The sequence below is a fragment of the Hyaloscypha bicolor genome (assembly GCF_002865645.1).
Source record: "Hyaloscypha bicolor E unplaced genomic scaffold K444scaffold_115, whole genome shotgun sequence".
Classification (NCBI taxonomy): Eukaryota; Fungi; Ascomycota; class Leotiomycetes; order Helotiales; family Hyaloscyphaceae; genus Hyaloscypha; species Hyaloscypha bicolor.
In genome coordinates this window covers 7,081-35,015 of record NW_020194617.1, presented here as the reverse complement: position 1 = coordinate 35,015, position 27,935 = coordinate 7,081, and the positions used below count along the sequence as shown (strand labels likewise).

Genomic DNA, 27,935 nt, shown 5'->3' with positions numbered 1-27,935 from the left:
TCTTTTATTATTTCTATTATTTTACTAAAATATAATAAAGAATACTTTTATAAGAATTCGGATTTTATAATATTTCTATAAAATAATAATTTATATAAAAACTTTTATTAAATAAAAATTATTAGTTTTTTAGAAATTTTTTTTTTTAATTTTTAGTTTATTAATAAAATTAAAAAAAAAATATAAAAAAAAATATAAGAAATTAAAATTAGTTATTTAAACTTATAATAATAATAAGAAATATATAATATTAATATAATTATTTATTATTTAATATATTAGCTATAGAATTATTTTTAGTATTATTATTATAATAATAAATATTATAAAGTTATATTTATATAATATTTTATAAGCTTATATCTAATTAATAACTTTATTTAATTATAATTTTTATATTAACTTATTTTATAAACTTACTAAAAAGTTAAATTTAAAAAATAATACTATTTTAAAAATTATAAAACTATTATATAATATACTAAAAGCTAGAAATTACTAGTTTAAAACTTATTATTTTTATTATATTAATAAGCTTTTTATAAAATAATTAACTTATAACTTTTGCTTTTTTTATAATAAATAATTCTTTAGAATTATTAGTCTTTAAACTAATAATATTCTATTTATTAAAACTAATAATTTTATAAAAATAAAGTAATTAAAGCTTTATAAAACTAAGTTCTTAGCTAAGAAATATAAATTCCTTACTTTTAATTATAATCTCAAGTTTAATAAAGATATTATTTATATAAATATTACTAGAATTACTTTAATATAAAAATACTAATATAAAAACCTTTAAATTATTTTTATAAAAAATATTATTATTATAAATAATAAAAATACTATTTATTAAAATCTTTTTATTAAAACTAATATATTACTTAATATACTAGAAAAGTATATATTATATTAGTTTATTAACTAGAAGCTTTATATAACCTATTAATTATTATTTAAATTATTAAATTTTTAGAAACTAATATAAAGATATTTAATAAATATATTTAATAATAAATTAAAAATATTATTAAAAAACTAAAATTTATAAAGCTAATAAAGAAATTCTTATATTTAGTTATTTTTATAAATACTTTATTTATAAATAATAAAGATTTTTTTTCCTAAATTAAATATATTTTAATTCTAATAAATAAAACTAAATATACTAATATTATTTATTAGTTTTCTATTAAATATAAGAGAATTACTAGAAATATTCTAGTCTCGAAATTTTATAATATAGCTTATAGCTTTAATATAAGTATTTTAGTTAAATCTATAATTAATAAAATATTAGAAATAAAACTATTACTAGTAATTTATATAAATTCGAAATTATTATATAAATATTTTATTAAATTAGAAACTATTTAAGAAAAGTATTTAATAATTAATATAATATATTTTTACTAAATATATAAATAATAAGAAATTATAGAAATTAAATAAATTAAGAAAAAATTAAATTCTATTAATTTTATAATAAAATTAAAACTAATAAATAATATTAAATATCTAATTAATATAAATACTATATAATTAGATATAAAGAAATAAATTAAATATAAATAAAATAAGAAATAAATATATAAAATAAAAGAATATTATAAAAGAAAAAGTTATATATAAAAGGCTATAGCTTTTAGTATATAATTAAAATTTTAGATATAATATAAATATATAAAGTATTTAAAAAATCTAATATTAGGCTAAATTAGAGAATTTATATATAATTAGAAAAAAGTATTATTTTTTATATTTTTAGAAAGATTTTAATATTAGTATAATTATAATTATTAATAATTATAAAATATAATTATATAATATAATTATATAATATAAAAATAACTAAAAATAATAGAATATAAATAATAAATAATAATTATATAATTTTATATTATATAAATAACTTAACTAATAAACTAGTTTCTTTTAGACTTAATAAATTTAGGAATTATATATTAATATTATAATACTATAATTCTTATTTTTAAATAATAAATTAGTATTTTTATATTTATATAATAGTATTATATATTATTAGTAAACTAATAATAAAATATAATTATTATAAATTTCGAAATTATAATTAGTAAAATAATAATTTTATTATATAAAAATAAAAATATTTTATAATTAATATAAATTATTAATTAATATTTAAATAAATTTAAATATTTTTTTTTTAAAAATCTTTAATTATTATAATTATTAAAATAATAGTATTTTATTTATTTAAATTTTAATAATAGAAATTAAAAGCTTTAAAAAAATTATAAATATTTATATAAGTTCCTTTATCTATATATATTAAAAAAACTAATTATTATAAAAGTAATTTTATATTAATTACTTTAATATATTAGAAAAAGCTTTTATTTTTATTTTTTTAAAAGCTTTATATATTAATAAATATTAAGAAAAATATTAAGTTTATAATTAAAACTATTATTAGTTTTAGTATATTTTTATTACTTTTTTTAATAAGCTTTTTAATAATAAAAATAAATATTAATTAATAAATTTTCGAATTTAATAAAAATAATAATAATAATAATAATAATAATAATAATAATAATAAGAATAATAATAATAATAATAATAATAATAATAATAATAATAATAATAATAATAATAATAATAATAATAATAATAATAATAATAATAATAATAATAATAAATAGCTTTAATTTAAAAAGAAATTTAATTTCTTAATTAAAAATATCTAGTTTTCTTATATTTATTTTTATTTAAAATAAAATAAACTAAAATAATAAATTCTTAAAGGAAATCTAATTTAATTAGATTATTATTAATAATATTAGTTTTATTATATATATATTTTATTTTCTTTTAATAAAATTAATAAAGAATTATATAATAATAAAGCTTTTATAATTCTATTTTATATAAATACTATTATATTAAAATTAGATTTAAAAACTTTATAATAATATTTAATTAATTTAATTAAATATTAAAATATTAAACTTCTTAAAACTATTTTAAATTAAATTTTATAAATTATTATTATTATTTTTATATAAAATATATTAATATAATAATTATTCTTTATTATAATTATTAAATTAATACTATTTTTTTATTTCTTAATTAATTTTTTCTTTTTATTAATATTTATATTAAACTAAATTTGGTTTTTTTTAATATAAATATATAATTTATAATAAAAAGAATTTAATAATAAAAATATTAAAAATATTAAAATAAATATTTTATTTATAATAAAAAGTTTAGAAAATAAAATATTATAATTTAAAAAAATTTAAAGCTTAAAAAATTTAATTTAATAATAAAATCGAAATATAATTAAATATTTTTAAAAATATTTAATAAATTTAAATATTATATAAATAAATAAAATAGTTTTTAAAAAGTAATTTTAAAACTAAAAAAAATTAGTTCTAAATAATAATAAAAATTAATTAATTAATTAATTAAATAGCTAATTATTTACTAATTAATAAAAGCTATATATTTTTTATAAGCTATTAAATACTTTTATAAAATTAATAAATAGTTTTTTTTAATAAAAAATAAATTAGATTTATTTTAAATTAATAAATAATTTTAGAACTAAACTAAAATCTTTTTTAATTTCTAAATATAAATATTAGAATAGCTATATTACGAATTTTCTAGTTATATAACTAGTTATATAAACTTATATTATAAATATAACTTAACTAGTAAACTAGTTTCTTTTAAGCTTAGTAAATTTAGGAATTATATATTAATACTATAATATTATAATTCATATTTTTAAATAATAACTTTATTAATTTAATATAATTAGTATTTTTATATTTATATAATAATATTATATATTACTAGTAAACTAATAATAAATTAATTAATATTAATTTAATAATAATATATAATATTATTATATAATATATATAAAATAGTAATATATTAAAATTAGTAAAATAATTAATATTTAGAATTAAAAATTATAATATTATAATATTAATATATAGTTTCTAAATTTATTAAATCTAATAAAATCTAGTTTATTTATTAAATTATTTATAAAATATAAAACTATATAATTATATTTTATATTTTATATTTTATTATTTATATTTTATATTTCGAGTTTTATAATTATATATATTATTTCTAGAAAAAAAAATATTAATAATAATTAATATTTAAAAATAAGAATTATAATATTATAATATTAATATATAATTCTTAAATTTATTAAGCCTAATAAAAACTAGTTTACTAATTAAAATATAAAATTATATAATTAGTTATATAATTACAAAATTTATTATATAATTATTTTTATAATTAGATTTAAAAAAAGTAATTATATTTAAATATTTTAAAATAATTAAAGATATTAAATAAATTTATTAAATTTTCTAAATATATTAAAAAGAATTCTAAAATAAATAAAAATAAAACTTATAATTAAGCTAATATAATTAAATTTTTATTTAATATTAAAGTCTTTTATATATTTAAAAATTTAAAATTTAAAAATATATATATATTTATTATTTTTATAATAAAAACTAATTTCTTAAAAAAAGAGTTATTTTATTTTATTTTAAAATTCTTTTAATTATTATTTATTAAATATATTCTTAATTTATAAAACTTTAAATATTAATAATATATATATATATATAAATTAATATATTATTAATAAAAAATATTAATAATATATATATATATATAAATTAATATATTATTAATAAAAAATATTAATAATTTTAATTTTATAACTTTTTTAAATAATTATATTAATTATATATAATTATTTTAATATTAAGTTATAACTAAATAAAACGAGTTTAATATTTATAAATTAATATTATAAAATAACTTTATATTAATATTTAATATAAAAAATAGTAATTTTTAAAAGTTTTTTTTAAATAATTAAATCTTTTTTAATATTATTTTAAATATATTTTCTAATAATTAAAATTTATTATTTTAGAAAAATTTAAAATATTTTTAAATAAGATTCTAAAATCTATTTTAAATATATTTAAATATAATAAAAACAAATTTTAAATAAGGCTATAATAAATTTTATTTAATTTCTTATAAATATTATTAATATTATATATATTAAAATTTATAAATTTCTTATTATTTTCTTAAATCTCTTAATATAATAAAAAGATTTCTAGTTTATTAATACTTTTAATAGCTAATCTTTCTATTTTCTATTTATATTAAAAATTATTATAATACTTATATTTAGGGAATTTATATTAAGAATTATTAAAGAATTAATATTTATAAAGCTTATAAATAGCGGGTTTAAATTACTTATATTAAATTTATTTAATTTATAAAAGCCCTTATAAATAAAAAGATATCTGGATTTTTTCTTTATTATAATTATTATATATTTCTTTATATTATTTTTAATCTTATATATATTTAAAGCTATTAGAAATTTATAGAAATAAATAAATTAGTAATTTATATATATTTTAGTTTATAAGATTATAATATTTGATTTAAATTTCTATATTTTATTAGAATAATATATATATTTTTAGCCTTTAAAACTTATAATTTCAAAATAACTAATAATAGTATTAGTATATTAAATAAATAGAATAAAATAAAATAATAGCTATTATTTTTATTTTATTTAAGCTAAAAACCCGTTACTTTTATTTTATTTATATATTATTTATATATATAATTAAATTAGTTTAATTAGATATAGTTTTAAAAGAGCCCGTATCTAGTATTACTAAATATTATTTTACTATCTAATTAGGTAATAATAGTACTTAATAAGCGAATTAAACCTTAATAATAATTAGTTTATTTATTATAGAAAATCTGCATTTAAATAGCCTTATATAAATATTAGCTTAATTTATATAAAACTATTTAGTAAATACCTTAATTCTTTTTTTTAAATTTAAATATATATTAATTTCTATATAACTTCTATATAATTATTTATAATTATTTATATTATTTATAAATAATTATTCTATTTTATTTAAATTATTTAAGATATTTATTACTCTTATTTTATTCAAGTTATTTATAAATTATTTATAAATAACTTAAATAACTTGAATAATTCTTTAATATACTAAATAGTATCGCAGTTACTATTCCACTTGAGTAAAGTTTGCCGGATTCCCCGTTACTAAATGACTGGCTTTACTAGTGCGAGGATTTCGATTAATATCGAGTCGATCTCTCCTATTATAGCAATACCAGAATCGGAGAGTTCTTTGTTAATAGTCAGCCAACTACTGGACATGATGCGTAAATACTCAAATGGGCTATAGCCGTTGGCAGGTTAATGGCGGGCAGGCTGCGTTTGAAGGGAGTGCTCCTCCGCCGAAAAACTGTCATTACGATAACGTCGGGTGTTTCGCTTTTTAAAGGTCACATGACTGTAATGCCTCGCACTGCCCTGTTGAAATTAGGGGCCTGGGGGCCCTAATAGGCTTAGTAAGCCCTGGAACCGAACGCCATGGGGCTGTGCTATGGGGCTTAATACCCTGTCCAGCTGGAATGCCCTGTATAGCTGGAATCGGTTCAGCTGGCATAGGGGTTTAGTACATGTGATTTAGGGGGTTCAGGGCTATATATACGGGCTACTTACCACTGTAGAACAGCAGTCGATTCAGTACATTTTACTTGGTTTACATTGCAAGCACGTGACCCTAGCTTTATTATTAAGCTAGTTCAACATGCCCCACACCGCTTTCTTTGGGATGCAACATTGTGCACGAGATTTTCAGTGTCAGGAGCCTTTTTTATTCAAGGAGTCTGTCAAAATTCTTACAAGCTTTCTCCTGAAGTCCCTCGGAAAGATATTAATTCTTTTAGATGAATAATCTTTTGTCCCATCGGCGCCGTGGATAATGGTATTCTCGGAATAAAATGAGGATGCAGCAGAGGATTAGAGATGGTGGGTTGAGGGAAGATTCTGATTAAAATCGAAGATATGCGCGCTTAATAGGGGGTTGGGAAAGAAGAGCTGAGCTGCCGAGAAAATGCATCTAAAGGTCAACAGCTGCGGCTACAGGCTATTCAGTTCCGTCCTATGAGCTTGCCCACCGCAACCTCTAGTTTCCTAAGCCCTGTGTCTGGCATTATTGCCCCTTCGAACCCTCCTACCTGCCAGGTCAAGATTGAAGATCCTCTTTGTTGTAGCAAGAGGGCGATTTATATGGGAAAGCGCTGCCTATTAGATGAAAAGCGCTGCGGGTGTGGACCACCCAGTGCAGTACTTAACTTACTAATTGGAGTAGTGGACAGTAATGCAGCACGCTTGGGTCCTGATATGATTCATCATTTTAGCGATGTGCAACACAAGCTCTTCTAGTCAATAGCGGCTGCCTTGTGAGAAGACAGAGTCAAATCTAGACAAAATCGTAGAAAAGGTATTTGAAATTTGAACAGTCTTTGACATATTGATTGCTGATGTCTAGAGGTAGAAGTGAGATGGGTTGGCCTTGGAATAACTTTAGCGGAAAAGTCGGCGCTGACGAGAGACTTAGCGAGACAGATTGATGGTGACGACGACAGGGCTATATTTAGGAATGGAGCCCATTTGAGCCCCTTCTGGCGCCGGCTTCCAATTAGGCTGGATGGGAACCAACAACGAATCCCGGTACGGAGGCCAAAAAAAGGATCTTGGCTAAGGGAATCGTTTCTGTTTCAGGCTTAGTGACTCACCGCCGGTACCAAGACACCGAGGGATTCAGCTTTCCATGTTCGGTAAGACGGGAAAGAGTTCATGGATCATATCATTGTATATTCTATGTATTTCAAGCTCTCCTATTGGGTAATTGATTTTGTCAGACGTGTTGTGATGATTGCTAGGGCCAGAACGCGCCCTCGAAGTGCTGCTATCCCTTCGTCTGCTGAGACATGTCCACATTAGCGGCCGCACTAATTTATTCCTAATTGAGTCAATAAAAACAAGTTTCCTTTAATCACACCACATCGCCTTCATGCGGCCGCTAATGTAGACATGTCTCAGCAGATGAGGGGATAGTCGAAAGATCGTTAATTTAAGTAATCCTTTGCTCCGTTTCTAGAATATTTTAGAAGCTCACGCCCGCCTTACGCGTCAATGACGCGTGTCCACGGGGTGAATGCTACTGTAGGGTACAGATGACGGCCCAGCTTGGTCTAGTGCGCCTTCTATCGTCTTGGTATAGTAACTCATCCGACATTTCAAGAGAGCGGGTGAGGAAGCCGCAATCGAATCCTACTAAATACTCCAACTAGTAATCTCACCAAAAAAAAAATCATCAGTAAGTTAATCGTTTACTTCTTGTAAATTTAAGTATACACTTCACAAATTTTTGTATTGTTTTACAACTCTTGGTTGTATGTTTTTGGCTTTTCAAGTGGGATATTGTTTTCATGTTCGCCCAGGTTCGGCGCAATAGGTGTGCTGCTTTTGTTTTTGGGCAGGGTGCCTTACTTAAGGAATATGCCTTGTAATGACGACCGTGCTCTGCCTCGACCTATAGGTGATGGGATCTCCCCAATGTAATGTTTCTCTCGACTTCGGTGCCATTCTACAGGCTTGGTACGCGCCGGATGGTGAATTATAATTAGGTGGGAAGGGGGTGGGAGGAAGGAAGGGTGGGGGCATCTCACACTTATAAGAGTTCAACAACCCACGTCCGCTTACCCAGAATATATTTTCAGTCTTGACTTCTACTGCCGGGTATCCTTCGAGGAGATCTATCAGAGAAAGTAAGTCACTGCTGTTGACCGTGACACACGACACAAGCTTACAGGGACCACACAAGAGAAGCCGTACGCGAACGATACCAAGCCACACCGAACATAAGCCACATGCGAACGATACCAAGCTACACAGCGATACCAACCCACACGACCCAATGAGACGCCATGGACTCAAGACACCCAGGAAAGACCATATCGACAACAGGAACCAGCTTATCGCAGGAAAGATTCCGTACGAACCACCTCCAACAAAGACAACCTGTGAGTATTCCACTACCTTCAAAAAGGGTTCCGCTGCTTGGATGAGACGATGCGGCTCTTAAATTGAAACGACGGCCTCCAGGACCTGTAGCAGTGCATTCGTTAACAATGTCGTATAGACCTCCGGTAACACAAGTGAACACAATAAATATAATCCTCCCGTACCGCAGCATTCAGTGTTAGGAAAGAGGACACGGCATGACAGCCGCGAGTCTTCTAGGGATCGCAGCAATCCTACCAACAAGCGTCCTCGCCATACATGTCTCTCGTCAACCAATCAGCTTGCAATAAGTGTTCCCGCATACCCTGGGACAAAATCGACCAGTGGATGGGCTGCAAGGGACGAATTGACTGGCACGGTAAGCTGGTCGTGAACGTTGGGAAACGCTATCGAAATGTTCCACCCTCTACAACCTGTCCACTCTGCCGCTAACTGCATGCTCCTTGGATAGAACCCTTTGTCAAGAGTTTAGATTCCTCGCAATGGAAAGGGAACTATTTTGGCGACCGGATACATATCTTCCGGCACCTCCGACATCTTACCCATGTTAACGATTTCCAAACTTCGATGAACGTACTCCGGAAACACAATGCACCATATCACATCGCTGTTGTCCCATTCGGACGCGGGTGGCGAGATAACCTGCAGGCGCATATAGCGTCACATGGAATGGTTGTCGTTATACCCAAAGGATGTCCACAATCAGAAATCTTCAGTCCCCAACAAGTATCTGAAAAATTCGACCCTAATGTGGCTCTACGATGGTTAGAGTTCTGCAAGCACCACAAAACCTTTGCAACCCAAAATCACCTCAGGTCAACGGAATGAAGGTGATTGACTGTGATTCTGAGGATTGGATCATCCGGGACCATCGCCCTGTCGACAAATACGTAGCTCTCAGCTACGTGTGGGGAAGCCCAGCCCCAAGTAAAATGCCAACATTGGCACTAACTGGGAACGAGACGCCGCAAAGAGAGGTATGTATAAAGACCAAGGCAAAAAGGCACCGGCCGGTCGCTCGCACCTCTCCACACATACCGAAATCGAAGCTGAATCTCATTTTGAAGAAGTCCGTTTCAAATCAGACCTCGGCTATGGTGGTCAAAACAACTCATTGTGCTGCTGCTGCACCTGAGAATAAATCGGTATCAAGGCTTCCCAACGAAATTCCACTCACTATTCGGGATGCCATCCAGGTAACCAAAGCCCTTGGCTACCGCTTCCTCCGGGGAGATAAGTATTGCATTGATCAGAGTAGCGAAACCGAGAAGCAACAACAGTGTAGTCGTATGGGGGACGTCTACGCTGGCTCGCAGGTAACAATTTTTGTATTGGGATCTGACTCAAACTATGGGCTGCCTGGCGTAAGCTCAAGGCCCCGGCTCCGGCAACGACAATGTACGACAATCGGGGAGTACAAATTTATATCCACAATGCCTGACCCGCATATCTCTATTAGCCAGTCCAAATGGTCGACCAGAGGATGGACTTATCAAGGACTGTTTTCGACTCGTCGCCTATTCTTCACCGACTATCAAACACATTTTGAATGTAACGCAGTGAATTGCGTGGAATCCTTCAAGAGCAACCTGAAAATTCTCCACATCCAAACTGGTCAACGTTTTAGGGCCTATCACCGCGCCGGGAAATTCATATGCGGTAACTCAAACAAATACTCTCATCTCGACGTGAGGCGAAATGAAGCGAATCATCGCAAGATTGATAACATCCGCAGATGTCAATACTACATCCAAGAGTACACCAAAAGAGAGTTGACGAATAAGGACGATGTCTTGAACGCATTTGCAGGTATTGCCCGCTTCTACGCCATAACGACCGCAAAGATAGCTAGTTTAGCTGGAATACCCATTCCTTTCCCAATCGCAATGTCAGGGAACGTTAGACGGGTACATCTAGACCATCTCAGCTACGCTCTGGCCTGGACACATCAAATACACAGATTTACTGGACCAAAACTGAAGAATCCTAAAAATCTGTCAGTGCGCAGGCAATTACCCTGGACTCCATACGATAATCCCATGCCACAACGTAGGATAGGATTCCCGTCTTGGTCATGGGCTGGGTGGTTTGGCGAAATCGGATTAAGGGAGGACCTTCCTTACTGCTGGACCAGTTACCTGGGCTCTGTGCGGATAGGCTTTCAAGGAGATTACCCAAAAGACTTCGCATGGTTGACAGAGTTAGCACGGTACAAGCATCTCATCATACAGAAGCTTCTTACAGCAGTCGAATTGCGCTTCGACGCATATGTCCTCAACCCTGAGAAGCTGAAATTTTGGGTGAAGGATCCACACATGCCGTCCAGGCAGATCCCTTCTAAGGCTATACACGTGAACCTATCGAAAGGGCCATGTTCATTGGAAAAATTCCACCAAAAGCTAATGGACAGAGAATTTGAGTGCTTGGTAATAGGAACGTATGGGGAACCCCGCGAGGATGTCTTCAAAGCTATTCAAGCCGCGGACAAGAAAGCTCCGAAGGCTCGCAAGAGTCGGATAGGCTTATTTGAGCGCCGAGAGCCGGATGCCATTATCTGTCTCGTTGTCTATACAGTAAAGAAAACATCCATTCGGAGAGGACTTCTCAAGATTGAGTTTGATGGCTCAGGAAGAGAATGTCTATTGCGGGCGTGGGATTTGGGTTCAAAAAGAAGTTTTATATTGAAGTAGATGTCAGGTTTTTCTTAAATAGAATTTGCAATAAGAAGTTATATAATTAATATTTAACTAATATAAAGCATTATAATTACTTTTAATTTAAAAAAGAAGTTTAAAGAAATATATACTTAAACTATTTATTTATTTAATTTTAATTGTAATTAATTAATATATAAAAAATATAATAAAATATTTTATTTTATTTAATTAATTTCTTTTATTTAATTTTAAATAAGTTTAAAAAATTAATTTTATTAATTTAAAATAATAATTAACTTAGATATATCTATTAATATTTATAATTATAATTAAAATTATATTTTATTATAAAGAGATTTTATAATATTATATATAATATATTTAATATAATATGAAAATTTAAATTTATATAATAAAAAAGAAATACTCGTAAGTATTTCTATACTCGATTCGAGCTAGCTTAATTATATTTGCTAGTAATATTAATTCCGATATTCTAGTTAAAAAAGTTTAAAAATATTATTATAGTAAAATAATAATAATAATAATAAAAAGCTATATATTAAATTAAGAAAATACTAACTATATATTAAGTTATATATAATAATATTATATAATAAATATTATGTAATAAATATTAGAAATTAATAAATAATAAAAATTTATTTTCTATTATAAACTTTAATAATTAATATATAAAACTTTATTTTAAATAATTTTAAAAAATATTATAAAATAAAAATAAATAAAGAAATATTAAAATTAATAATATATATTAATATAATAAATAGAAAATAAAAGTTTATATTATTTTTTTTCTTTAAATTATAAATTCTTTTAAAGTTTTTTTATATATAACTTGCCTTTTTTATTTTTATTAAAAAATAAATTATTTAAATATTATTTTAATACTAGTTTTAATTTAAATAAAAAAATATAAGCTAGTTTTTAATAATAATATAATTATTTATTAGGTTATGTAATTAAAAATAAATATAAAAAAAAATATAAATTTTTTAATACTTTTAATATAATTATTTAAATTGTTTTTATTTTTATTTATATTTTACTATATATCTTATAACTTTAATTAGTTTGAATATATTTAAGCCTTATATAATAAGCTCTTTTGTTTTTAAAATACTAATATTTCTAGCTTTTAAAATTTTAATTATTAAATTTTAAACCTTTTTTTAATATTTCTCGAAAGTGATTTAATATAAATATATATATATATATAAAGAAATTAAAAGCTAATAACTAAATAAGAAAAGAAATATTTTTATTATTTTATTTTATATATTTTATAATTAATAATATTTTTAAATACAAATATTAAATATAATTATATATAAAACTAATTAATTTATATAAATATATATATAAAATAAACTTTATTTATTTATTATTTATATATATATATATATATATACATATATTTAATATTATATAATAATTATAAGCTAGTTATATATATTATATTTAGCTCTAGCTATTTATATTATATTTCTCTTTTTTTTATATAATTTAATTATATTATAATATAACTATATTTAATATAATATTTAATAAAAAAGAGCTTTATATTTTTAATAAATTAAATAAATTAAATATTTTATATTTAAAAGTTATAATAATTTATAAATAAAAACAAAATAATAATATATATAAATAATATATATATAATTAGTTTTAGGTAAGGGAATTGATTTTAGATAAGGTTCCGAGCTATAATTTAAACTAAGCTCGGTATTTTTTAATAGTTTTAGCTATATTTACTTATCTATTATTATATTTCACTTTTCTTTTTCTCTCTTTAGCTTTAGATTCTATAGAATATTAGAATTATAGATCTTTGAGTATTATTCTAGTATTTTATTTCTGCTATTATAACTTATATAAATATATATAACAAGAAAAAAAGTATATTTGTTTTATATAAGTTTTAGAATTTCTAGTATTAACTTTCTAGCTAGTTCTTTATTATTATATAAAAGAGAACTAATTTTCTATTAGTTTTATACTTGTATTTATAAATAATATTTATATAAATTTATAAATATAAAATATAATAATTCTAATTCTAAAGCTATATTATTTATAATATTATTTCTTTTATTATAGCAAGTTTGTAATTATATTCTATATATCGTAGTAGCCCAAGCTACAGATTTTCGAGGTTATTATATAGACTTTATAGGACCCTCTAAGATTTGTAACCCTTGCCTTTCTCGTTTCCGATCTCTATTTCTTAATTCAAAGGCTCTCGATTCCGCGCATTCACGCCATAATTAGTCTTGAATTTGGCACGAATATAGGGCTTGGCTTGCTGGCAGACCGTCCTTCGCTTTCCACTGTCAAATTCAGGCGTTTAGAGGCCTTAATTCTCTGATTATCGAAGGCTGGGAAGCCCCTTAATAAGTACAAAATCCACTAGCCTCCCACTAGTCTCCCAGCCCCCTAGCTGCCTTAGGTCCATAAGCTTGGCACCTTTCAACGTCCATCACATTCGTGGGAATCCAGTTCGCTGTTTCAGACTCTGCTATCTCGCCTCGCCAAACTGAAGTCGATGAATGGGCCCTTCGCTCAAGCGTATTTCGTCGATTTGGGATAGAAAAGGGTATTCTCGCAGATAAGGCAGTTGAAAATTGGTTCATGCCCGATGCTCGAGGGATCGCCCAAATGTGGGTACAAGTTAGGAACTGAGAAGCTGGAAGATGTTGCAGAGCTTGGATGTGCCAGCACTTTTTTCTTTGCGGATCGGGCGATAGAGCTTTTCCAGACCAGATGGAAACATGCTCGGCACTTTCAGCTGCCAGAGATGCCAATAAAATTATACACAATGTCCGTAGAAGAAATACAAGAGCTTGATGGAGCCGACGCAATTTCCGTGGAATCTGTACCGAGGAAGGCAAACTCAAGGGAACTTCACTCTCATTATCTTCAATCTTCTCGCTTTCGGGGATCAGCGACTTGTTATGAATATTCTGTTGTTGCCTCTGCTATTGCCAGTCTGACCACTTCCTAAAAACAGGCATCTTTGGAGATCTCAGAACGGAATAGTGGGTGGGTGGTGCGGGAGACAAGATATTCAGTTTCTAGTTGGTTTGAAAAGCTACTCTACTTTCGAATTGTCCCTTTATCCTATTAATGGCAATGTGTAGTACAATATCCGGCTACTCCCATCCCAAGAACTCCGGAATTTTGGGATAGGCAATAGGTCAATAGCGTACATTCATGTGCTCTGGGGTGAGCGGAAAATACCCAAAGGTCGCTTTTCAGTTCGGCCGCAGGCACTGAGCAATTGTCGGTGTTCGAAAAGCTCCAAGGAGGGTCCGAGGGTTGTTCGATGCTTCGAAGGAGACAAAACTTCCCATGCCTACTGCGTAGTGCAATGCAAGGGCGCCCTCCCCCGGCACGGTGGCCGACATTTCTACGATTAAACCGTAAATATCTGCTCGACATCCCGCAGTTTAATCTTATTGCCCTCCAAATTATTTATCAGCACTGCTATCACTGCCATCCTCCGTCAGAGTTAGCAACCGGAGAAGATTTCCCGGGAGGTTGCCTGTGTGAGCACGACAGTACAGGGGGCAGAGCTCAGGATAGCAAGCTTACGAAGCATAGCAACTACACTGGGGTCACCCTGCTTAGATGTACTATATCTCGAAATATGAGTTGTCAAGATACACGTATCTACTATTACCCTGCATCGTGAGAGAAACTACACGGTCGGTAGCCGTTATTAATATAAGACGGTGTTTTCTATGCTATCTTCAACTCTCCTCCAGAGACAATGATGTCCATGCAGCCCCCAAAGCTGCCAATCCACCCGCTCTAAATCCACCCGCTCTAAGACACCAAGCAAGACCATTTTGACTATCCGATATTCCAGAAAATCACACTACAGGCCAGAGCGGCCGCAATTTGCGAGACTGGAACTACCATATTATGAAGACTCATGATAAGACCCACCTAATTCTCGTCCGGTGATTCTAGGGCTGCCGTGTCAGTTTCTCGCAGTCTGTCTTACTTTTTGTTAACTCTTGACCAATGATCGCATATGGAGCCAACAAAGTCATGGTCCACGAAACCATTGATAGTAATTAAGACTGTGCCGCCAATATGGGTCTTTACAGAGAGTGCAGAAAACATCAGGATGGCGAAAGATACGAGCGCCAAAATCCAGATTTGGGCAATTGTGGATCTTCGAATTAAGTGATTTCCGCCGCTGAGACTCGGAGTAAGGCGAAGAATCGTTACGAGTAGTTGGTCGGATAATGAATTGGAGAAGAATATTCGCGACAAGAGCGACGATTGCTGATAGAAAAGTCGCGAATGTGCCAACTTGGGTGCTAATACTGCGCATGGTATTTGTAGGAAGCTGAAACGTCTCCGAAGTACGCAATGACGTGGCATTAGAATCTTGTCTCTCAATTAGTATCAATAGCATTGAGGATATAATGATGGCATACATAAATCACCAACGTAGCTACCTATTGGTTAGCCCAGATAGTCAAAGTGTTGTCTCCAGAAAGAACTCACGTCGTCGTGTAGAAGAGGTAAGGAAACCCGCCATCCAAGCAAAAATCTAAATGTGAAAGACTCTTCGAATCTTGAGTGGCATGGTCCTGAAAGTTCGAAGGAACTGTCCTGGACCCCTGACAGATGGGCGGGGCAACGCTTCGGAGCTCTTTTCGTGAACAAAGCAATGATGCACAGCCATTGGAACCGTGTCAAGCATAACTGCTTTGCAATCTCTGGGAGGGGAGTAAATCCCACAAGATAGCCAAAGGTGTTCCCACCTCCGGCCATGAGACTTGCCCATGCGCTTGCTTGCGCTTGCTGGTGTGTTGGGCATTTCTCTACAACTAGCGCCTAAAGACTGACTTGAAGTAGCTGTATTGAAACATTGAGGGCATAGATGCAAAATATTGCGAAAGCAATGACAATGGGTTATAGGACACTTACCGTCCACGTAAACCATTCATCCCTTCCAAACTCTCTCCCCAGCAGCCTTTTTCTCAAATTCCAATACCTCATCCTTTGGATCCTCCTCGCCTCTGGTGAATGGCAGTCCGTCGCTCCCACCATCCTCTACGATCTCTACCTTCTCCCACCCCGCATGCTGCTCTCCGCCCGTGCGAAGCGTCAATCCCCCTTTCCGACCTTCGTGAGAAGCGCTGGTGAACGTGATACGTTTTCCGTCCATTTGGGCTTTGACGAACTTAGGTGCTTCGGTGGTTATGACGATCGAGTCGATTGCGGAACCGTGATGGCGGATATAGAGGTTTGTATAAGGGGAAGGTGGTTCGCCTGGAAAAGGAGCGGTTTTAAGAAAGGACTGGGGCTTGGGCGTCATAAGCGAGAATGAGGTGCGCATGGAAGATCAAGCTAAAGTCCTAAGGCATTGGAATGTTGGTTTACGCACGAGTTTAGTTCTGTGAGGTACTCTCTCATTTAACCAGAAAAAATAGCTCACTTGTTTAGAGAATTATTAAGCTGCAATTGTTCATACGACTTCAAACAAAGGCGAATGGCCATCCACGACTTCTATAGATTGTAAGGTCTTACATTTCTGTTTGCATGCACTTTGTTCTTCGTTTTTGTTGGTTCCTGCGATCTTCTGCTTTGCCGTCAAAAGGCGTTACGCTGCCCTGGAAGACTTCTTCACTTTCCAACCCTTACAGTTGAAGAAGAATGAGCCTCAATCTTGCTTACCTCTTCCTCTCCTTCTCTATTAGCTTCGGGATACCCTATTTAGAGGCCCTTCAAGGCTCCGACAACGTGCAACGTGCTCCCTGAAGTCGCACCCAGCCGTCCAACCCATCCAGTCAACGATCATTTACCGATAGGGAGGCCTCTTATTCGCACAGTCTGCTTGCCAACTACTCAAATCCGCGTTGCAATGCACCCCTCTTGGTTTGGGTGTCAGAGCTGCGACGGTTGTCGGCCACGTGCGGACAGTCTGGAATGATGGTGCGAGGCCGTCGGCGATGGCATTGAAGGATGGTGGGAACAGGTTCGCGAGGCACTGTATTATTAGCCAATTCTAGGCCTTATACCACGTGTCGGCCGATGCCTTTGTTCTTGTAGGCTTCGAGCTGAGCTGGATCTTGATTTGGAAGTTGAACGGACAGCGAGAAGCTGAAAGTGAGGTTTTCTTGTATTTGAGTTAAGGCGATTCTAGCATTGCGCAGCTTTGGAAAGGCTTCGTCTTGGCATTGCGTGCTTCCCAGAGAAAGCAAGTAGGATATCCTAAGCAAATAAAACGAAGGGGAGGTGGACTGAATAACATGACGATGTAAACAATTCCGGAATTGATAACGCGAAATGCTTCAAAGAGAAAAACACGGGAAACGCGGAGGCAGAGCATTTGGAGTACTGGCAGGTGCAAATAGTTTTCAAGATAGCATCAGATATATTCAGGTTCCACCATTTGTGAAGCTAGTCCGGAATGGAGGTTAAAAAGAGGGTGTGCAGATGACGAATGAAGTTGTCCTTGCGGAGTCGCGAACCTCAAAAAAATCGCGTCCTCCAAAAATTATCGCCCGCTCCAACCCTCCATCCAACCTCCCCCCACCTTCTATCCACCCAACTTCTATCCAACCAACCCTCTCCACCATGCCACTCGATACCTCAACCTACTCCCTCGCGCTCCTGCGCCTCGACGGTCGACGATGGAACGAGCTGCGCCGGCTCACCGCACAGATCTCGACCCAGGCCGCAGCAGACGGCTCCAGCTACCTCGAGATGGGCAACACGAAGGTGATCTGCACCGTCACTGGGCCGTTGGAAGCCAAATCTACCAGCGGAAATAGGTCAGGGGGCGATAGGGCGGATGTGCAAGTTTCGATCAGAATTGCTGGGTTCAGTGGGGTGGATAGGAAGAGGAGGGGACGAGGAGATAAGTAAGTTCATCAGCTCTTTCCTTGAGAATTACTCGCAGGTTCGCATATGCTAATTGGTTATGTGAAACTGTAGGAGGACACAAGAAATGCAGACTACAATCGCAAACGCCTTCTCCCAATCCCTTTTCACACACCTCTACCCACACAGCACCATCACCCTCTCTCTCCACATCCTGTCCCAGGACGGCTCTCTCCTCGCTGCCCTCCTCAACGCCTCAACACTCGCGCTCATCGATGCGGGAATCCCAATGCGAGATTACATCTGCGCGTGTACTGCCGGCTCGACATCGAGCTATTCGAGCAATGACGAGAAGGCAGACCCGTTGCTGGATTTGAATAATATGGAGGAGCAGGAATTACCGTTTTTGACGGTTGCTACGCTTGGGGATACGGACGACGTTAGTGTGTTGGTTATGGAGACGCGAGTGCAGATTGGAAGGTTGGAGGGGATGCTCGCGGTCGGCGTAGATGGGTGTAAGCAGGTTAGGGAGATTTTAGATCAGGTTGTCAGGAAGAGAGGGACGAAGATATTAGAGGGAAGTCAGCTATAATGCGAGAAGGTATGGAAACTGCATGAAAATGGGATGTGTGATACCCTGGAGTTCTGGTGTCAAAAGTGGAAATTAGATGGATGTGTCTCGAGACGAATAAGATGCCGAATGCCTTATCGGATTATAGCCCGCTAGTTTTACACCTATGCACCTCAAAATCCAAGAGGTGTCCCCTTACAATTCATCGTGTGGCTTGAGAGAAGCTGTTGGCTCTTCAGCCTTCGCTTCATCCACCTTGACCTCTTCAACGACGACTGGTTCCTCTGCTGGCTTTTCTTCTTCCCCAACAGGCTCCTCTTCCTCTGGGATCAAACCCTCCGGCAACTTCTCCTTCGCGCCCTCTCCAAGCCTGATGGCATCAACCCAGTTCTCAATGGCCTCTTCAGTCACATCCTTTGCTGCAATTGTGCCATCACTTGGGAGCTTCTTCCACCATCCTCGTCGACCATTAACAGCAATAATTTCCAGACCGTTGCCCATTCCTAAAGCACCTTTAAGCTGAGCATACCCACCATTCTTCTCGGGAAGGACGTAGAATGGGAACAGCTTCCTGTTGTGCTGCTTGTGCTTGTGAGCAACCTCCGAGAATGAACCCACAGCCGCAGCACCAACTTCGTCGGGATAGTTTGGCAGGAGAACCAAAATACAAGTTCCAGTCTTCGAACCTAGGCATACGATATGCAATTCCTTTTCAGTATCGAGAATATCGATCGGTGGTGCTGGTTCGGGAAGAACGATAGGCTTCTCGTGCTCGACTTCTGGAGATGGTGATTCAGTAGCTTCCTCCTCAAGGACTTCCTCTGTCGCAGTTGCTGCATCTTCAGCAGAGTTGGTAGATTCCTTGGCTTTGGATGCCCTTTTGGAGTCCTTGGACTTCGGGAGCTTGACCTTTGCTGGCGCTGGGTCTGGGTTCGGCGTTGCAGCTTGAGACAAGAAAGCAACCATAGCTTCCTTCCTCATCTCTCCGTCATAGACAATCCCTTCGGTTTCCTTTCCTCCCGGAAGCAGGATCAAAGTTGGGAACTTGGTGACTCCAAACAACTCCAACGACGCTTTCTCCTTGTCCGTGTTTCTGATTTGTGCCACATGGATGCTTCCCTTGAAGTCAATGGCGATTGACTTCAACAATGCGCTGGTCTTGCCCTTGTCCGTAAACAAAATAGCTTTCGCCGTGTTATTCGAATCCGCCAGCCAGCCCTCCAATGTCTTGTCATCTACTCTCTTGACATGATTCGGGATCTTGTCAACCACCGCATCCACGATTCCCTTCGCAGTTCTCGGGCCATTGTAATCCTCAACGACGGGTTTTCCAGATTTAGAGCCTGGCTTGATGATCTTCAGCGTGGGGAAACCTTGCACTCCGAATTGTCCGCAAAACGGCTTGTTGGACTCTTTATCGCAGTCGACGGCGGCTACCTTGGCCAGGCCAGCGAGGTTCTTGGCAGCTTTCTCGTACGCAGGCTGGAGGTTCTTGCAGTGGCCACACCACGGGGCGTAGAATTCGACGATCTGGCGGGTGAGAAGAGGCTAGCAGTTTTGTGGAAAGTACATACAGAAGTGTAGTTGGATTGGGCAATCAAACGATCATAGTTCTCGCCATCAACTTGAATGACTGGAGAGCTCTTCGAATAGAGACCGGCGTTGACAGGCAAAGCTGCCAGAAGAGCTGCTGCTGCAAGGGTGACAGCTCCCGTGTGGACCATCTTTTCGATTTGTGGATTGATTGACTACTGGTGAAGCTATAGTAGCTGGAAGAGAGATCAGTGCATGAAGTGGCAGAGACAGGAGGGAAAAGCAGTAGTGAGCAGATAATGTTTGTTTTCTTGTGCGGTGTTGACAAGCTGTCCTGTTGAAAAAGGCCACCTTTGCGTGCTGGTCAGAAATCCGGGGTAAAAAGCGAAGCGCAGCGCGACCGGTACAGGGGTAGCTCGTGAAAGAAGCGGGGTTCAAATTGCCCGGTTGGGCCATTTTGCCGGACCGTCCCTTTTGGGCGATTTCTCGTCCACTCTTGAACATCAACTCCCCAGCCCCTCCATCGAGATCTTCTCTGCGCCCGCACGTCATCGGCAACCACACATCAACGTCGTCTTGCTTGCGAATAGCCTCTTCCTTCTCCTCTGTACATCGTCAGCGATCATGGCGACCCATATTCCAGACAAGCTCAAGGCAGCAGACCTCATACGATTCATCGTGAGAGCTGCGCAGCTTGAGAAGGTCAAGCCTGTGATGGCCTACTGGTGTATGTAGCACTCTCTTCAAGCTACACAGAAGCTGATATCTGCAGGCGAATACTGGATCGTCAATCAGATTCTCTCAAAGGGCCTGCACAATGGCGACAACGAAACCCTACAGTACACGACGACCTTGATGGACAAGCTGGAACAGGTAGAGAAGCTGCCTTGATCTACCCATGGCAGACGCTGAGCAGCTCTAGATCAAAGCCGATAATGCTACGAACGATGCGATAGTAGACGATACGGCTGGTCAGGCATTTGTGGAACAGTTTGGACTGGAAACATTCCAGAGAGCCGACAGAGCCGTGCAGGCAGACAAGGTCACAAAGTAGGGTTCTCGGATCTCAAGGCTGGCATAACTTTTGACATACCACAGGCAAACGGCAGACACATTCCAAGCAGCCGCCACTTTCCTTGAGCTAGTTAACATTTGGGCCCCTCCCGATGCAGAGACACAATCGAAGATAAAGTATGCAAAATGGAATGCTGTACGAATAGTCAAGGCATTGAAGGAGGGAAAAGATCCAAACGAATCGAATCCGAAGACGCCAGCACCAGAGGAGAATCTGCCAGCGCTTGATCCGAACGACCCTGAGGTCCAGATGCTTGGATCCCCTACGAAACCACAACCAGCGTATGTTGAAGAGGCTCCAGACGAGCAGGACAGAGTTGAAGCTCGTCTTGCCAGACAATCTTCCATCGACCAATCGCTGCATCCTTCCGCTCAGGTTTCAGCACGCGGTTCGCCAAAAGCTCCATATGATCCATACCCTAGAGATGGCTTCCCGTACACCGCAGTCCAAGATGACAATGTATCACCCCTGGAACAATCTCCCAATCCGAGAAACGGATCGGTTGGTGGTGGTTATTTCCCAGAAGTCCCGACCTTCACATCAGAATCACGAGATGCTACGCTCCCTACTGCACCGCCAGATGATATCCTCGATCTAGGCCTCCCACAGCAGCCATCGGCGCCTCCTGGCGCTAGTGTTTCTCCGGATTTTGAATCATTCCCGCCTCCCACTTTACCCGATGAGCCAGTTGGCCCGCCACCTCAAGATTATTACCGACAAGCACCACCTACGCAATCTCCTCACATCAGACAAGAGCAAGAGCAACATATTACCCCTGACCAACATTCTCATGTTCAGAAGCCCACTATTCCACCACATTTCCATCAGCCTGCCCCAAGTCAGCAACAGTTCCAGCAACCGCCCCCAAATCAGCAGCATGTTCACTACACTCCACCGATCCACAACCCGTATGAATCCCCACGACAACAATATCAGCCACCACCCGCCGCGCAAGCTCCACCTCCAGTTCAGAACACGCAACTTATTATCGATGATATGGCAATTGCAAAGGCGCAGAAACATGCGAGATGGGCAATCTCAGCCCTGAATTTTGAGGATGCTGATACTGCAGTCAAGGAATTGAGGGCTGCTTTGAAAACTCTTGGTGCAGAGTAGGTCGGGGAAGCGTTGTGTTAGTAGGATTGTATCTTGTAGATTAGCAAGCACACTGCGAATACCCAATATATCAGTTATTGTTATAATTCGAGTAGCGGGCAAAGTCGAACTCACTGTTCACACCTCCCTATAGTGCTTGCTAGGGACTCTATATAAAGTATTCTATACAAAAAGTCAAATGCTTGAAAAGAGGGTATATAAGTAAGGCGGTTTTGAAAAACACACCTTAGTAAGGAGCTACTTTATTAAAATTGTATAATTAACAACTCGATATCAAAATGTGTTCAATAATCGACGACTTTCAAGATGAAGAGATCAAGCGAGTATGGTTCTATTGGTCGTCGGCCGTATCGGCGAAGGCTGTTATGTTGGTGTCGATGAAAATTCTCTCGAGGTCGGAAAGAAGCAACTATCATGCTATGAGGCTGAGCACTCCCAGCCGCTCCGATAAATGCTGAAATGATGCCTTCAAGCGCAGTCCACACGAAGAATCAGCCAACGAAGCCATTGGATTTCATTTTGCAGAAGAGTAACATATACACATGAAGGGATGTCCATTTACTTTGATATAAAGGAAGTAAAATCGATCAGTTATGCGACAAGCACATGATATGAATTGGATTTTAGATCCAAGACGACAAAATTCGCTACAGGGTTGCCAAGAACTCCATTAGTGTAAGAATGGAGCTATGCAAGAAATATGGACACTTTGACTTCATTCTCCACTCACCTCTTCCGACGTCTCACTAGTCTATATCTTCCCGGCCGTCGTTCAACCAACGGAAAGTGGGGACTATGAATTAGAACCCGTTAATGTTTGGTACCCCTGGCGGCCCGTGTCTCTTCCTCAAAGTTCCAGTCTCCAGCGCTATCAAGGCCCGCCGTTATGCCTCCGCTTTATGATGAGCGACCAACCACTTATTGGAGCAGTATACGGTTCCGAGACCTCCTTCAAGGCAGACTTCCCCACTCATCTCGACAGTGTGCTACTGGATATGTGTTGAAAACCAAATATCGCACCTCTGAGAAACTTATCAAATCAGCATGCAGTTATTGTTCAGCTCAATGTGTGTGCGTGACCCAATCCACAAGGCCACGCAACCTAGCGAGTGGAAACCACCATAACCTCCAGTAAACTTATGACAGGGCCATCGCAATGGTTTGCTCTTTATTGTCCTTCTCCTCAATATCTCCCCCGGATCAAGGGCTTCGCACGATATGTTTGAATCAATCTCTCTCAACAAGGTCACCTCCCCGCTCATGGATCCAGACAGAGCAGTACTCCTCAAGGCACGGGCTCGACAGCAATGGAAGCAGAAATGGCGGCGCATGCTTTTGCTTTGGACATTAGCAACAGGTTTAAGATTCTCTGTTCACCTAATCGCCGTAATTCAATTGCACAAAGGACCTTACGGCCTAGGAGTTCTATATACGAGTCTGGATTGTTCATCAGTACGTCGAACGCGGCTTCAAGGGTCTCTGCTACTGAACGGAATTGCAGCCGTTGCATTTGTCTCTTCAAACTACGCAATGCAATGTCTCGCATCTCCTACAAGAGCCGAGATTGACCTAGCCCATTCCAAACTTCAATCTATAGACATTGGTAGACAATCTTTGCGAAACCTTTTGAGAGTGAAGTGGTCTCGAAAGTTAATATGGTTGTTCCTCGCAGCGTCTGGAATTCCTCTACACATACTGTAAGTGTTCAAATCTTGCTAAATTCTCAAATTGATGATATAGATACAACGGGCTGCTTTTTGTTCTTGATACTAAGAGGGGCAACTACCAAGTCGCGGTTTCCGAGGATTTCTTCGATCCAGAATTAGTCTTTGACATCGTGAACCTCCCAATCAACATAGATGACGTTGAGGAATGGAAATGGGGTCATCAACCACTTGCCACACTCCCGATCCCCGGTACGGAACTTGATAGTGTATATTCTCTTCAGGAATCGCTGAATTTGCTCCGGGCCCACAATACTTCCGCGAGCTGGGAAAGCCTGGACTTACTTGACTGCTATGAGATTTATCTCAACTACACGGACCAACTGAGGCCTAACATCGTATTTGTGCTGAATTGGACAAGTCCAGACTCAAATAACACAGCACTGAGCATAGCAACGCTCAGCTATTCCGGGGGTGACCTATTTACGTTATGCCCAGAGTCGTTTTATAACACCACTAATGGCGCCCTCCAAGTTCTGAACGCTTCTACGGCAGTTCCTGGCTTCTACACGATCTCTGGTCTATATAACGATCCCAAAGTGGAGATGATAGGAAATGATAATTGCCCATATCTGTATTTGCCAGTTCCATCTTACCAACCACAAGCAGTACCCCAGGTTACGCAATGCTTAACTGAAGTCGTTCGGCCGGGAACCTGTCGCCTGGCCTACAGCTCTACCATTCTGAAAATAATCACCGTGTTTCTCTCTCTGAAATTTTTTGGATTGCTTCTAGCCCTTTTCGCTTTGAAGTCAAATGCCTGAAAAGCGGGCACGTAAGCGAGGCGGTTTTGAAAAACACACGTTAGCGAGAAGCTCCCTTACCAAAATCATATAGTTAATAACTCGATATCAAATAACGGGCGAATAGCTACAAGTTAGGTACCGAAATAATTGCATATTACCAGGTTTTTAAAAGGTTATAGCTATATGTTATGTATTGGTTATATAGCAGATTAATCGCGATTTCATAGCAAGAGTATACGTATTAAGAGCCGAAAAAGCGTAATATACGTAACGTCGGTAATAACTTAATAAATAACGGGCGAATAGCTATAAGTTAGGTACCGAAATAATTATATATTGCCAGGTTTTTAAAAAGTTATAGCTATATATTACGTATTAGTTATATAGTAGATTAATTACGATTTTATAGCGAGAATATATATATTAAGAGCCGAAAAAGTATAATATACGTAATATATATATTTTAATAAAACCGATATTATATTATTAATAACTTTCTTTATATTAGTTTAAGGCCCTAAAAGGCTACGAATTAAGTACTAAATTAATTATATATATTATAATAGAAAGTATATATTTTAGGATTTAATATATTATAATATATATAATAAATTTATTACTAAGAGTTTGGAACTTGCTTAGAGATTAAGGCTAGAGATATTTCCTGAATCTAAATCCCTTTTACTCTTAGTATAATTAATAATAATTTTTTTAGATATTACTCCTAAATAAGCTAATTCTTTAATAGCCTTTTATTTCCGAACTTTTAGTAAATTATTACCGGATTTTAATCTTTTATTTCTGAATCTAATTCTCTAAAAATACCTTGCCTAAAGAAAAGCAAAGAAGAAAAGAAAGAAATAAGGTATAAAAGTAATATAACTAGATAAGTATACTAGTAGGAAAAGTATTAATAAGTTCCAGATCCTAATTTAATAGGTTATTATTTGCTTACTTGTATTCCCTCAAGCTCCTTCTATTTGCTATAGATTTAATAACTAATATATGCCTTTTCCTAGCTTCTTTAAATACTATTTAGTAATCTTCTCCTTAATAACCTCCTCCTTAATAACCTTCTCTTTAATAACCTCCTCCTTTTTTATAACCTTCTTCCTTAGATATACCGACCTCTTTAACTCTAATTATATAATAGCTTAACTCTTTATATATATTGCCTTCTTACTATATCCAAGAATATTTAAATACTATAAGTACTTCAAGTATAGAGCTACTCGGCTTCCAAATACTATTAATTCGACCTCGAAATATATAAGAATTATTAACTAGATATTAAAGATCTATACCTAATTCTATAGGACTTTTATTATAGAATATAGGCCTGCCTTATATAATATAAGAGCCTGCTATTCGCAAATCTGCTAGAATTCAAGGGCAAAGTACCGAGTTATTACTAATTAAATAAGAAATTATTATTTGCTTATTTATAAGAATCCGAGAACGAAATATTAAATAATAATTACCTAATAGTAAATATTATAGAGAGACCTAAGAGATCCCTAGCGAGACCTAAAAGACTCTTTACTTGAGCCCAAGTATTATAAGTACTATCCTATCTTATAATTCTTCCGAAAATATAGCGGCTTTCTAGCTAATTACTACTGAATTAATAACTATATTCCTGTAAATCTACTATAAATACAAATCTCCTAGATATTTATAACCGAGAAATAAGAGACAGATATATATATGTTCTATAGAGCCTATTATATAAATGAGCTATGAATTTGGCGAGGCCTATAGGATTAGGTATTTATAATATATAAGTAATAAGGAATTAGAACCTATTAGTTAATCTTAAGGGAATTAATAATCTATTCTCTAAATACTAACTATTTATTAGGGTACTAATCTGGAACCTCTAAATTTATGAGACCGGAATAGGGATCTCTTATCGAGTTATAATCTCTTATTATATAGTATAACCCTAGATAATAGTAATTATAGTATTAATGATTTTAATAATAGTTTCCTAGAATATAATAGTGAAATGGAGCCTAATAGCCAGGAGCTATATAGTAAATTATAGGCAAATATTTCCTTTTTCGCAAATAGTAACTAGCCTAGTCTCGGGTATTTTCTGAACTAACTACTTCCGGATAGTAATAATAATAATAGTAATAATCCCGATTTTATTTCCGAAAAGACTCCTAATATGCCTTATCTAGATAATAATAATGGTATTAATAAGAATAATAATAATACCGAGAATGACTAAATTATTAATAATAAGGATACTGAGACTAAAAATAAGGGTAAGGGTAATAGTAAGAACGAGGCGGAATTAGAAGCTTAATTATAAGCCGAGATTACTGGATCTAATAAGCTACTAATTAATTGTATTTCGGAGCTAGCTCGTTATCTATTCGATTTCTAAAGATATATAAATAAATAATATACCGAGTCTAATAATAAATAAGATCTCTTTTATTTTACTAAATAATATATTATACTTTTATAATACTGCGATTTTCTTTCGAATTATAGTCTTAGTAAATAAAATAGTAAACTATTATATCTAGAGTAAATAATAAACTAGTAAAAACATATAGTAATTAGGGATATTAACTAGCGAGCTATATTTACTAGTCTTATTATAAATAATAATAATAACTATTTAC

General features: G+C 34.4%; 5 protein-coding genes across 5 annotated transcripts; 4 read left to right on the top strand and 1 right to left on the bottom strand.

Annotated features, from left to right (window-relative positions):
* The first annotated feature begins 8,813 nt into the window (after window positions 1-8,813).
* Window positions 8,814-11,701, top strand: K444DRAFT_653813 (HET-domain-containing protein). Its single transcript, XM_024885899.1, has 6 exons — window positions 8,814-9,003; window positions 9,123-9,249; window positions 9,285-9,400; window positions 9,470-9,754; window positions 9,820-9,981; window positions 10,072-11,701. Exons 1-6 carry the CDS (start codon window positions 8,908-8,910, stop codon window positions 11,692-11,694), a joined length of 2,409 nt encoding a protein of 802 aa, XP_024734635.1. The 5' UTR covers window positions 8,814-8,907; the 3' UTR covers window positions 11,695-11,701.
* Window positions 11,702-18,285: 6,584 nt separating this feature from the next.
* Window positions 18,286-19,123, top strand: K444DRAFT_533437 (ribosomal protein S5 domain 2-like protein; the record flags this gene model as incomplete). The annotated part of the gene is made up of 2 exons (XM_024875154.1): window positions 18,286-18,572; window positions 18,646-19,123. 2 exons carry the CDS (start codon window positions 18,286-18,288, stop codon window positions 19,121-19,123), a joined length of 765 nt encoding a protein of 254 aa, XP_024734634.1.
* Window positions 19,124-19,297: 174 nt separating this feature from the next.
* Window positions 19,298-20,826, bottom strand: K444DRAFT_533433 (thioredoxin-domain-containing protein; the record flags this gene model as incomplete). The annotated part of the gene is made up of 2 exons (XM_024875152.1): window positions 19,298-20,632; window positions 20,677-20,826. 2 exons carry the CDS (start codon window positions 20,824-20,826, stop codon window positions 19,298-19,300), a joined length of 1,485 nt encoding a protein of 494 aa, XP_024734633.1.
* Window positions 20,827-21,141: 315 nt separating this feature from the next.
* K444DRAFT_665013 (DUF605-domain-containing protein) lies at window positions 21,142-23,174 on the top strand. The gene is made up of 4 exons (XM_024887035.1): window positions 21,142-21,362; window positions 21,408-21,508; window positions 21,558-21,685; window positions 21,734-23,174. The coding sequence occupies exons 1-4, from the start codon at window positions 21,260-21,262 to the stop codon at window positions 22,824-22,826; spliced, it is 1,425 nt and encodes a 474-aa protein (XP_024734632.1). The 5' UTR covers window positions 21,142-21,259; the 3' UTR covers window positions 22,827-23,174.
* A 1,065-nt stretch (window positions 23,175-24,239) lies between these two features.
* Window positions 24,240-24,527, top strand: K444DRAFT_499241 (uncharacterized protein; the record flags this gene model as incomplete). Its single annotated transcript, XM_024873321.1, has 1 exon — window positions 24,240-24,527. A coding segment is annotated over one exon (288 nt), but the record flags the coding sequence as incomplete, so codon positions are not given.
* Between the last annotated feature and the right edge of the window lie 3,408 nt (window positions 24,528-27,935).